The following is a 13743-nucleotide window of genomic DNA, read 5'->3' as shown; positions in this document are numbered from 1 at the left end:
TTCGTTATTACAGAATCTGAGAGGAACCAAGTGGGTAAATATGCAGATCTTTGATCACAAAGGCGCCCTCATAACGGGTGAGGTCCGATGTCAGATGTTCGCATTCTCGGGAAAGGTCAACAGGGTCAATAACCCCCTTGGTCTGTCAGGTAATTTCAGTTATCCGAACCGTTAGATGCATAAGTCAAAAGTTCTAAAGATTTGTACAGAGAAAAAATAAAGAAATGAGCGAAGACCTGTAACTTATGCGAGTGTTTTAGACAAATATTGTCGACCGATCTTTATTAACAGACCAGTGAAACACGATTTGGAGTTAGAATGGGTAGGAATAAAGCCCTCGCATGTGGCCTAAGACATTATCCGAGCCAAACTAAATTATTAAATATGTGTTGTTAAATTGGTCGAGGAAACAGAGCTAATGCACATATTTCGATCCTGACATGACCTTTGACATACGAAATTAAGAACTATTATTCAATATGCTGCACTCATGGTTGAGTAGATAAACAAACATGAAAATGATTTCATGACTTGTCCCTAAAAGGCGAGTATCGTGTAAGAAATTACTTAACTTTGCAACAAAGATAAGCACAGAAACACACTTGCAAGTTATTACACAATACTAAATAACTATGTTGGAATAAATAAGGGCAAAATAGGACAAAATATATGTTTGACATTCAATACATATGTTCTTTCTATAAGTTTATACATTGCAATGCTATGTTTGCTCAGTTACCTTTATTTTCGATAATCCGTGCTTGGGAACACCCATTACCGGTGGTATCAATAAGAGTCGCGTTTTGAGAAAACTGGGCATAATGCATGTGCGTAAAGTGTCGTCCCAGATTAGCCTGTGCAGTCCGACCAGGCTACTCAGGGACGACACTTTCCGCCTAAATTGGATTTTTGCAAAGAAAATAATTCATTTAAACGAAAAAATGTCTTAAAAATGGAAAGTGTCGTCCCTGATTAGCCTATGCGGACTTCACAGGCTAATCTGGGACGACACTTTACGCACATGCATTATGCTCAGTTTTCTCGGAACGCGACTCATATACTAATTTTAACCATAATGTATTTAATAATAGTTTAAATACAAGTAGGTGTCAGCAAAATATTGGCGAGCTATAAAACATGTTAGCCTCGTTCGTGGACAAACGGATCAATTTATGAGCGTTATTTTAATCCAAGATAAACCTGTGCAGTACGCAAATGCTTATCTGTGGCGACACTTTCCGATTATACTGGCTCCTCGCTAAGAAAAGACTTCATTTACATGTAAACGATAAATTCCTTAAAAACGGAAAGTGTCGTCTCTGATTAGCCTGTGCGGACCGCACAGGCTAATATATGAAGACATTTAACGCACATGCATCGTACAGGTTTAACAAAGAACGTGTCCAGTTCAGACCAGTTGTGGTTCGAGATCCAGAAGCCCTGTCCGGAGCCGGTTCGATTCCCGAGTTCAGAAGAGATAGACAGACACATCGAACGGGAAGAGCGATTTACGGATAACACAGTACGTATCAATGTCAAACTTACCTTAAGAATTATTCACGCTTTCGGCGACTTACGCAAGCGGGCTTTTGAGCACAACTGTTCTGACACAAAACAAGTTATGTTTATTTTTAAACGCAATAGCATGTAAAATGTTTATTCAATAACTTGGTGCAGTTGATTGCAAAATACATTTGAACACAATATATCAAATCGTATTAATGATCTAAAACAAGGCATAGTCATTTATGCACTTAAATTAAGCTGACAATGTAAGCCATTTGGTGGTTTCATTGATAAAACGGTAAGAAAAACTATATTTGAACGTACCTTGATTAAAATTTGTTGTAGTCACCGCATTCTAACTGGTAAAATGAATTAACATATTCCTTTATAATTGGTTGTCGACGTCCAACTCAGCGCTAATCTTTGCTTCAATTGTCTTGTAAACATATTTTCAGTCTCGTCACATGCCGTTTGACATATTTGATAGAATTTGTGCAAAAGAGGTTTTCAACGAACTCACGTCCACGGAGAAATCGACTTTGTGGGAAACAAGGTAAACAATAATAAAGATATTCATAAAGTCTCAATCTTACGTATTACCTATGGTATGCTAGTTAGAATTGAGTAAAGTAATATAGCCTGTGAAATATATACTGATCTAAATGTTTATTTCTGAATGTGCCACAACCAGAAACAGTCTATCTGTTTGCAGTGTTGGATTTATCGTAATCTTATTATAACGAAAATATACAGCAACTATTATTGTAAATTGTGCATGCAGACTTTTGTATTACATTTCTTGCATAATCTTGAAGCATACGACCAGTTTTCGTAAAATAGTCCCTAAAGCTTGTATTATGTCTGACTTGTTTTGGACAATCAGTTCGTTAGAATCAAAACCATTGTTATTAAATAAATGAGCCGTGCTCTGTGAAAAGGTTTTTTATGTGTGTATAGTGTCGTCCCAGATTAGCTTGTATGATATTTTTTTGCTTCCAGAAAGTCTCTTCTTAGCGAAAATCAAGTTTAGGCGGGAATTGTCGTCCCTGATAAGCCTATGCGGACTGCACAGGCTAATCTGGGTCGAAACTTGACGCACATGCATTGAACCCTCTTTTCACCTGATATTTAATTATGATTATTCAGCTACATTCTTTTTTGCAGAGCTCAAGCGCTGGAATACCAACCAAAACTTCTACCGAGAATCATTCAATGTGTCGACTGGACAAAAAGGCACGTCGTTTTCCAGGTAGATAGATTTTTTTATTATCAACAGTCAGGGTCCATTATCACCAAGCCTTTGTTAGACATCCGAATTTAGTTTAAACCTATTTATTTTAGCTCGATAGCATAGAAAGCCTAAGGCTTAGTTGAAATGCTCACGAGTCCGTTTCCTGTGCCCATAACCAGTACTTTGTGTCTATGGGAGATCTAAAGAACGCCCCATAGTGGGGAAAGAACCCGTGACCTCCCGGTCGCTAGGCGGACAGCATACCATTTTCGCCACGGTGACCTTCAGAATAAAGAATAGACTTGAGCACCGCTCTGGGAGGCGGAGCTGAGTACATGTGGTTCAAGTGCCGTCCCAGATAAGCCTGTGCAGTCCACAGGGACGATCTTCGAAAATTGCCATTACAGCGGAAAGTGTCGTCGTTGATAGTCTTTGCGGACTCCACATGCTACTCTTGGACGATACCTTAAGCTAATGTAGTAAGCCCCGTTTTCCCAATGCAGGCTAACTTAGAACTTAGACAACGTGTGACATTGCTTGAATAGATGCAGTCACTGGATGTTGCTTATGCCATAAGTACAGTATTGTATGTGAATAATTATGTAATTTGCGATGTTAAATGTCAAGTATGATTCGGCAATGAACACAATTTAGACCATTACAGTTGTAGGACTAATCTTTATTGCAAGTCTATTCTTATTGTTAGATTTAAGTTTAAGAATTGGTTGGTGAATACTGGTCCAGTTTTCAGTTATATGCAATCACAATAAACAATATTATACCATTTATATAGAGCATTTTGTGTATTTAATCCGGCGTCGTTGACGAGTCTTTCCGTTTACTATAACAAACGGGGAACTCGAAAAAGACAAATACACAATTCAAATCCAAGATATATTTTTCTTACAGTGGAATAAAACCATCTTCACATCTAAATAAGATCACATTTCCATATACAATTGCGCCCCGCTATTGGCTAAATTATTTTGCGTAAAGTGTCGTTCCAGATGAGCCCGTGATGTCCACACAGGCTAACCAGGAAAAACACTTTCCGAATAAACTGGATTTTCGCAAAGAAGGAACTTCCTTTATACGAAAAAATGCCATATTAGCGTAAAGTGTTGACGCGGATTAGTCTGTGCGGACTGTACATTCTTATCTGGGACGACATTTCACGAAATGCATTAAGAACCGTTTTCTCATAGCGAAGCGAATATGTTTTTTTCATATACAACTATTTACCATTAAATCGCACAACATCTACTCATGGATCTTACTCACAGTTGTACCAGCTCATCCGGAGACACAGGGTCCAAAACCTCGAGGTGGCGCTGCAGCTGCTCGGGCCCGAGTACCCGGATAGAAGAGTGCGCCGCCTGGCGGTCGAATATCTTGCATCCAATATGCCACCACAAGGATTGAATCTCTACCTCCTGCAGTTTGTTCAGGTGAGCAGAATACACATACTGATAGACAAATGCTGCTATATTCTAACCCCCAGCTTCATGAACCTTTTGTTATCTAAGGAGCTGTATGTAGACATAGGCTATAAGTATGCAAGATTACCTATATGTATGACCCAAAAAGAAACAACATTTGATTTCATTTGGTGTTTGACGACGTGTTCATGGATCAACATCAATAATTGCGTCTGATTACATCACACGGATTCCCATAACTAATATATTCATAATAAATGTAACAATCAAATTAAAATTCATGTTTTCCAAATAGTCATTTTCTTCAACTAAATTTAATTGAAAATATCGATACGAATCTAAGAAATAAACCTTGCTCTGGGAAATAGGATCTTAATTAGTGTGCCTAAAGTGTCGTCCCTGAATAGCCTGCACGGACTCACAGGCGAATCTGCATAAATTTTACTTTTGTTAAACAAACACTAGAAGACCTCATTCAAACAAAAAAATAACATATACGCGGAATGTGTCTTTCCTGATTAGCAACACTTGCACATGAATTAACCCATTTATGCCTAACGTCTAGAAAAAAGTCCTTGGCAAACAGCGTAGACCCAGAAGAGACGCCGCATGGTGCGGCGTCTCATCAGGGTCCGCACGGTTTGCTTAAAGGAATTTTTGTAAGAAATATTTTAAATATAGAAATAAATATACTAGACATCCCTAATTTTGGAAATAAATTGATCCAATTTAGAAGGATGGGAGAGTCCACAAGGTATAAATGGGTAAAGCTCCGTTCTATCAGAGCGAGACTCGTAAATAACGCGTGTTGACTCACTTTCAGGCTCTGTTGTTTGAGAGCTACCATGACAACGATCTTGCCAAGTTTCTCCTCAAAAGGGCCTTGTTATACAGGGATATCGGGCACAAGTTCTTCTGGTTACTAAGGTAAGTGATTTCAAGAGTAGTCTCCTACTGTTTGCATCTACAAAAAGAGCCAAGCTCTGTGAAAACAGGGCTTAATGTATATGCATACAGTGTCGTCCCACATTAGCTCTTGAAGTCCGCACAAGCTAATCAGGGACGATACTCTCGGCCTTAATTGGATTTTCTCTACGAAGAGTCTTTTTTAAACCAAAAATACAATAAAAGCAGAACTTGTCTTCCCTTATTAGCCTGTACAGGCTGCGTTTTCCGCTTTGTTGGAATTTTTCGTTTGAAGGAAGTCTCTTCTTAAAGAAAATCCATTTTCGGCGGAAAGTGTCGACCCTGATTAGCCTGGACAGCACATATTTATCCGGGATTTCACTGTGCGCGCATGCAATAATCTCCGTTTTCCAAAAAAATGATGTTGTAATACTTAGCATTATCTATTGCCTGTGCAACTGAAGTTCCATTTTGTATATACTTGCCGTTGTACCACACAGATCAGAGATGCACAATCCCGTGTCTCAACTGCGGTTCGCACCGCTTCTTGAAAGTTACTGTCTGTACTGTGGAGCCGCCGTGTTTGAAGAACGCCGCCAGGAGGTAGAGACTGCCAAGGCCTTACACAAGCTTGCCATGAGATTGAAGGACTTGAAGAAAGAATCGACCTCTGCTGATGCTGTAAGATTGATTTTTATAATTAAGTGTCGCTCTGAGAATGGGGTTTAATGCGTGTGCGTAAAGTGTCGTCAAAGATTATCCCGTGCAGTCCGCGAAGGCTGAATCGGGATGACAATTTCCGATTCGACTGAATTTTCGTGGATGAGACTTCCTTAAAACGAAAAATCCCATGAAAGCCGAACCTGTCTTCCCTGATTTGCTTATGTGGAATGCAAAGAATGAGCTGGGTCGACACTTTACGCAATTGCTTTAAGACCATTTCTCCCGGAACGATAATAATAATAATAATAATAATAATAATAATAATAATAATAATAATAATAATAATAATAATAATAATAATAATAATAACTATAATAATAACTAGTATAATTATTATAATAATTCAAATGAACAAAACAATACTTTACATATTGGCAGATGGTAAATGTGCAAACGAATTTACGATGCACCGGAATATCAGCAAGTCGTGTGTCAGTCATGGACAGAACAGTCAGACTTGGAGAACTCAAGTAAGAAAACAATTTATCCGCATTTAAAACCGGTGTTTGATAAATGTGCGTAATGCATCTAATCCCCACAGGCTAATCATTGACGATACTTTCCGTCTAGACTGGATTTTTGTTTAGAATAAACCGCCTTTAAACGAAAAACTCAATAAAAGCGGAACGTTTCGTCCCTGATAAGCTTGTGCTTTAATCTGTAGGATGGTGAACATTCGCTAATGTCAAATATATCATTGTTTTCTTACGCCTTTCTAACCAAGAACAAGGGACAAATTTGTCACAAAACCAGGTTTTCAATTTGAAAAAAATTCAAATAAAGGGAGACAACTCAAACTGAACTGATTGTTCATAGTTACCCACTTTGTTTGAAAATAAATGTATTTTTAGTCGTGGCGACCTTGACCTTTGAGATATTGACGTAATGCTTCCGTGTGACACACCGTCCAATGATGGTGAACAAATGTGCCAAATGATTTTAAAATCTCACAATGCATGACATAGTTATGGCCCGGACAAGCTCATTTATGGCCATGTTTGACCTTTGAACTCAAAGTGTGACCTTGACCTTGGAGATATCGACGTAATTCTTTCGCGCGACACACCGTCTAATGATGGTGAACAAATTTGCCAAATGATTTTAAAATCTCACAATTAATGACATAGTTATGGCCCGGACAAGCTCATTTATGGCCATTTTTGACCTTTGAACTCAAAGTGTGACCTTGACCTTGGAGATATCGACGTAATTCTTTCGCGCGACACACCGTCTAATGATGTTGAACACATGTTCCAGATGATTTTAAAATTTAACAATGATCGACAAAGTTATGACCCGGACAAGCTTGTTCCGCCAGCCCGCTAGCCCGCCAACCCGCCCGCCCGCCCGCCCGCCGACATTCGCCAATCTAATAACTATATTTTTCGTTCGGAAAACCTGGTTAAAAACAATAGTCGTAAAAACAATAACTGAATCATTATTCTGTACAGGCTCAATTTATCCACGAAGTAATAACCCGATGACTGTGTATTCCTTTGTCAGTTTGTTCAATTACACGTGTTTTATATGACGGCAGGTATGAAAGGTGTAAGCCATACACGTGTTTTATATGACGGCAGGTATGACAGGTGTAAGCCACTGATGTCCAAGATGAGACCAGTGTGGTTGTCATGGGAAAACAAGAACATGAACGTGCCTCCGTACGAGGCTGAGCCGAAAACGATCGACTACATAGTGAAAATCGGAGACGGTGAGTTGAGTGAACGCGTTGACGAGAATGTAATATATAGCTTAATACTAGAAAATTAACTTAAGGTAAACCACGATATGATACTGTATTATTACTTTATTAACTCATTTATGCTTAGCATCTAGACAAAAAAAGGCCTTGGAAAACAGCGTAGACCCTGATGAGACGCCGGTCTGCGCTGTTAGCTTAAAGGAATTTCTGTTAAGAAATATTCTAAATATAGAAATAAATATACTAGACATTTCTAATTTTGGAAAGAAAATGATCCAATTAAAAAGAATGGAATAGTCCACTAGGCATAATGAAATACTTTTTTTCAGACATGCGTCAAGACATGCTTGCATTGCAACTGTTGAAAGTAATGGACACAATTTGGAAGTACAGCTTTGACGACTATCAGTAAGATTTGAATCAGTCCGCACAGGCAAATCAGGGACGACACTACCCGCTTTTATGGAATTATTAGTTTACATGAAGTCTCTCTCAAACAAAAATCCAATGCAGGCGGAAAGTGTCGTCCCTGATTAGCCTGTGTGAACTTATTTGGGACGACTCTTGACGCACATGCATTTAGCTCCGTTTACAGATAATTAGGCTCATGTTTAATAAGTATGGATTACGCGTACAGTTAAATTTATCAAGCGAGGCAGGGAAACGTCATATTCATTCATAAATAATAAACAAAAACGAAAACACAAAACTGCTGTTTAGCCGTGGGGATTATTTTTTACCATACACACAAGAGGGTGGGATACATAGAAAATACTAGTTAGTGATTAATACATAGTATCGTGGCTTAAACAGCCTGCAGAACTACATATAGCCTTGGTGAATGATACCTGAAATATTTTGAGTCTTGTTCTGAGAAAACTGGGCATAATGCATGTGCGTAAAGTGTCATCCCAGATTAGCCTGTGCACTCCGCACAGGCTAATCAGGGACGACACTTTCAGCTTAAATTGGATTTTTTCTAAGAAGAGACTACATTTAAACGAAAAATGTCATAAAAGCGGAAAGTGTCGTCCCTGATAAGCCTGTGCGGACTGCACATGTTCATCTGGGACGACACTTTACGCACATGCATTATGCCCAGTTTTCTCAGACCACGTCTATTTTAATGATTTTTTTTATAACGAAAGCTTTAAGCGTTGTATTTTTTTCCTTAATGAAATAGTTCCCACATTTTGCAATGGAAAAAGTGTATTATGTTTAATACGATTTCGCTTTATTTTAGTTTGGTCGTGTACAACTGCATGGCACTCGGTGAAAACTTCGGTCTCATAGAAGCTGTGCTGAATGCAAAAACGGTTAATGACATCCACATGACGGACAGGGGTAAACTGTTTCGTACCGAGTCCATACATGCCTGGCTCTACAGGACCACACCAGATGGTGACAAGTAGGTTGCCACAGGTTACACAGCGTATATTGAGCCTCCCTCGGACAAACAGGCTTAATGCATGTGCGTAAAGTGCCGTCCCAGATTAGCCTGTGCAGTCCGCACAGGCTTATCTTGGACGACACTTTCCGGTTTGATGACATTTTTCGTTTAAATGAGGTCTCTTCTTAGCAAAAATCCAATTTAGGCGGACTGCACAGGCTAATCTGGGACGGCACTTTACGCACATGCATTATGCCCAGTTTCCTCAGAACACGACTCATATAAAAGCGGAAAGGGTTGTTCACGTATAGCGTGTGCGGATTGCCCGGGCTAATATGAAACACAGTTCATGGACATTCAGCAACCCCAGTTTTGTGAGAACAAAGCTCTATTATCTCAAGCAAACATAAACAATCTTGGCAATGGTGTAGTAAACAGGCATGTCATACAATACTTAAAAGTTGAAAACCGATATAAGTAAATGTGTTATTGAATTAGGCTTAGTGGAAAATGTATCATATTCACTTTTTTAAACAAAACAAAAAACAACACATTGTGAAATAGTGAAATTCAAATTTGACTGTTTTGATGATTTGAATGCGTCGGTCCATTAACCTCCAGGACAGCTTGCTTTACCAGCACTGTGTGCACATGATTATAAATGGTCTATATGCAAAATGTGTATAGGGAAATGGCCGTAGAAATAGTTTCATGACCAATCACCACACAATTTATGTGAAACAAGACTATTGCCAAGCAATATAAGTCCCCTACCGGTGAAACCCAACCATTTTCAGATGTTTTATATTTTTTATATTTGTTGCCATAACAACAAGAATTGTTGACGTAGGAACACAATGAAATGACAAGCATAATGTCCATATCGCCATCTATTCATGTTTCAAGTCTCATGAAAAAAATTGAAGAACTTTTAAAGTTATCTCAGTGTCCAGAAAAGTGTGACAGACTGACATACAGACTGAAACACAGAGCGCAAACCATAAGTCCCCTCCGGGTTCACCGGTGGGGGCCAATAAAATTGACTGTAACCTTAACTGCAGTAACAGCGACTTGTAAGCTACCTATTTACTGGCTTGAATACAATGCACGATATACTTACCAGTTTTCCCTCCAGTTTTCAGAATCCATTGCGCCGATTCAAATATTCCGCAGCTGCTTGTGTTGTGGGAATTTATCTGCTGGGAATCGGCGACAGGCACCCGAGCAACATTCTCGTTAAAAACACTGGCGAAGTAAGACACCCATTCAGATAAAAAAGAATCTGTTTATCTGGACACAAATGTACCTACGTGTTTGTTTCTAATGATTTTGTATTAACAAAGAAGACAAGTATTATACGAAATAGTAATATTTGCTCTCATGAATATTCCGTTAAAATTATACAATAAATATCGTGCATGTTTGTGGATTTTTATACACATTTATATATTCATGTATAGAACGGCCGCACATCGCCCTTGACCGATAGCAGAATATGGGGGTCCTGTGAGGTGTTCAGTCGGGGTTTAAACCTGTACCTATCTAAATGCGTGCATATATATAACAACAAAATGAATTATAGCTTTGCGTTATTCGATGAAGGGAATTGTTCTTTCAAGACGCAAATTTTGATGTTTGTGTCATTATATTTTATTGTTTATCCAAATTCATTTGGAAAGAATGTGCACGTGTTTGTGTATAATTATGTTTGACACTCCACATAGACATATTGTGCATAAAGTAAACAGTTCATATAGCAATACAACTTGTGATTGAATGTAAATGAAAACAAGTAAGCTGGTTATTTTTAATGCAAGTATTATTCACTAAGGTGGAACATGCAAAAAAATACGTAAGATGTATTTGAGAGTTATAAAGTTTACATTATTCATGAAGTATTGATTACAGTAAAAAAGCATTTTGTTATAAAAAAAACCCATTAACAACAGAATAGAGAGCTCAGATAAAACCCTGCACTCGGTTTGCGAGCCCCACATCCATTGCACCACAACAGTTAGTGATAACTGGCATTGCTATGCACTGTAGTAAGCTGTTGAAGAAAATGTTTTTATGGATAAGCTCGTTTTTTTTTACGTACAATGTCTAATTCTGAGCGCTTATAATTGAGGGTGTAGCAAAATGCGATGGAATATTAACGCACATATCTCAACGAACTGTTCATCGAAATGTGATTTGCTCTTCAACACAACGCTTTCCAAGTCAATAAAATATCGTTATCAACAATACACATACGGGAAACTAACGGGACCCGAGTAACAAGAAAATAAATATCAAGGTCTCAATCTGTCTGATGTGCACTGACTCTCCTTATATAATAATTGACCACGGCCTAAATCAAGAACATCATTGGTAAATAGATTTTCTCAAGTGTTCAGCATGTTAAGATATTACGTCACAAGAGCAAGGTTAAATAAACCGTATAATAGTACACATAATATTAACCATCCAACTGGTCCATCAGTGTAAAGTAAATAATTATATCACTTAATGAAGCATTAAGCTATGCTTAAAAGTTATTCGGTAATCAACAAGTGGGACGACTTTTTTTGTCGCAAGTTTCGGTACTAATTAGACAATAATTTAAATATGTATGGTGAGATTGCTTTTTACAGATGTTCCACATAGATTTCGGCCACTTCATGGGTCATAGGAAGTCCAAGGTGGGCATCAGGCGCGAGAGAACACCGTTTGTGATCACGAAAGACTTCATGAACGTGGTCAGAGGTGGCAAAGATGACGTCGAAGCGGAAAACGAGTAAGTTTTTGTTTAATTTGTGTCAAACTCTAATCCTTGCGCTCCTCTATTAATTCATTTTGAGAAAAAAGGCTTCATGCGAGGGTCTTAAGAGTCGACCATGATAAGCCTGTGCAGTCAGCACAGGCTCATAATGAACGACAGTTTCCGCATAAACTAGATTTTCACTGAGACTGTTTTTAAACACAAAACTCCATAACAGCGGAAAGTGTCGTTCTTGATTAGCCTGTGTGTACTGCACAGGCTTATCTGAGATAAACTTTTAAGCATATTTAGTCCCATTTTCAGGAGCACGGCTCACATAATTTGTCTTTTTCAGGTTTATGTACACGTGCTTCCAACTCTTCATGTCCATCAGGCGGCATGGTACCCTGTTCCTGACACTACTCAACCTCATGATGCACTCTAACCTACCGGAACTGAACTGTCAGGCTGATATCGAGTACTGCAGGGATGTGCTGGGCCTTGACAAGCCGGATCACGAAGTAGCCAAGAAGTTTTTCAAGGAACTCATTGCTTCATACAAGAAACAATGGATGACAAATCTGAACTTTTGGTGTCACCGCCTTAACAAGGCAATCGATATGCGCATCAGTACTTCAAGTTAGAAGGCAACTTGGTGTTGGAACTATTTTTAGATTGGTATCTACCTTCACGTTTTTTGGAGTTTGTGCATGGATTTTATTATACGTACAATCAAAACTGGAGTTTTGTTTTAACTAGAACTGTTTTCCATACATTTAACAAGGCAACTAAACTGCAGTTGGAAAATTAGAAGGGAACGTAGTGTTGGACCTATGTGTCGAAAAAGGTTTAATTATCATAAGCGGGTTACGACTGTGTCGCATGTTTGTTATAGCGGGACTAAAAGGACACAGGTTTAGAACTAGTTCTGTTGCATGTCTTATTAGACGAAGAGATATCTGGAACCGAACCCATGTATGCATTGCTATAATCTATTGAATGCATATGTATGTGTGTATACATCACAATGATGCAACGGTACTTTGTAGGCTAAGAGTTGTATAATACGATAAAAGGGGCATTTTATGACGGTGGAGAATTTGTGTGCAATACAAAATCTTTAAATGAAAATTATAATGACACTAGTAAATAGGTGCTTCAAGAAATGCGTGCGCATATACGTGGGGAAACAGTACTCGATCTCATGTATGTATTACTACGCGTTCTGTGGGATATAGTCCGTGTCAATGTGCCTGTGTCTTTAACACTAAATAAACGTCGATTGTATGTGTGCAATGAAGGGAACAATGAGAACTATACAAGTGAAGTGCAGCGTGGTACATTGTCACATGGACGCATCTTATGTAGTACTGTCGTATTGTTATTGGAGAGCCTGACTATGGGAAACGGGGTTTAATGCATGTGCTTAGTATCGTCCAAGATAAGCCTTTACTGTCCACACAGTCTAATCAGGGACTACACTTTCCGCAAACACTGGATTTTCTCTAGGAAGAGCCTTCATTCAAACGACTGATACAATACAAGCAGAACATGTCATCCCCGACTTGACTGTGCGAACTGCACAGGCTGTTCTGGGACGGCACTTTGTGCACAAGCATTACATTCTTCTTCACTGAGAAAGCTTTATTTTAAATGTTCAATACCAAGTGTGAAAAAATTTACTCAGTTGTGTGTAAAGAGTTTGGATTTAGGAACCGATTATAGATGGTTTTAAATCGCAGATATGTGCATCATTGCTGACATCTTGTCAGAATATTATCTCAGCATTATACTTCGGTCAGTAATATTATGTAAATATATATTCTTCTACGTATGCTCAGGCTTATTGTTTCATATTCGCAACTTGTTGACTTTTATGCAATATTTTATGTCAGTGAACATGTTCACGTGATAATATTTCCATTTGATTTTGCAATCCTCACAATTCTGTGATTAAATGCGTGTACATGTATAATGTAAATTGTTACGTTCATGTATGATGTAAATTGTTACGTTTCCATTAATAAAAGTGCTCTTATATACGTTAGTGTCTGAATGTGTTTATCATTCGTTGCAGCAACATATGATACAATGATAAAACACTGG

At 38.4% G+C, this 13743-nt stretch overlaps 1 protein-coding gene across 8 annotated transcripts in view; it reads left to right on the top strand.

The window, feature by feature from the left end:
• Positions 1 to 13677, top strand: part of LOC127841017 (phosphatidylinositol 4,5-bisphosphate 3-kinase catalytic subunit alpha isoform-like) — a 30492-nt gene extending 16815 nt beyond the window's left edge. For all 8 annotated transcript variants that reach the window (XM_052369516.1, XM_052369513.1, XM_052369510.1 and 5 more), the window contains exons 10-23: positions 14 to 149; positions 1386 to 1522; positions 1962 to 2059; positions 2671 to 2755; positions 4021 to 4185; positions 5000 to 5103; positions 5583 to 5763; positions 6184 to 6275; positions 7386 to 7516; positions 7837 to 7915; positions 8751 to 8915; positions 10033 to 10150; positions 11531 to 11673; positions 11993 to 13677. In XM_052369516.1, coding sequence (XP_052225476.1) covers positions 14 to 149; positions 1386 to 1522; positions 1962 to 2059; positions 2671 to 2755; positions 4021 to 4185; positions 5000 to 5103; positions 5583 to 5763; positions 6184 to 6275; positions 7386 to 7516; positions 7837 to 7915; positions 8751 to 8915; positions 10033 to 10150; positions 11531 to 11673; positions 11993 to 12281 — 1923 coding nt within the window. In that variant the 3' untranslated portion in view covers positions 12282 to 13677. The remainder of the gene's footprint in view (positions 1 to 13; positions 150 to 1385; positions 1523 to 1961; positions 2060 to 2670; positions 2756 to 4020; positions 4186 to 4999; positions 5104 to 5582; positions 5764 to 6183; positions 6276 to 7385; positions 7517 to 7836; positions 7916 to 8750; positions 8916 to 10032; positions 10151 to 11530; positions 11674 to 11992) is intronic.
• The last annotated feature ends 66 nt before the right edge of the window (positions 13678 to 13743 follow it).

The sequence above is a fragment of the Dreissena polymorpha genome, chromosome 8 (genome assembly GCF_020536995.1).
Source record: "Dreissena polymorpha isolate Duluth1 chromosome 8, UMN_Dpol_1.0, whole genome shotgun sequence".
Taxonomy (NCBI): Eukaryota; Metazoa; Mollusca; class Bivalvia; order Myida; family Dreissenidae; genus Dreissena; species Dreissena polymorpha.
The sequence above is the reverse complement of the archived record's forward strand: the minus strand, read 5'-3'. Positions and strand labels throughout refer to the sequence as shown.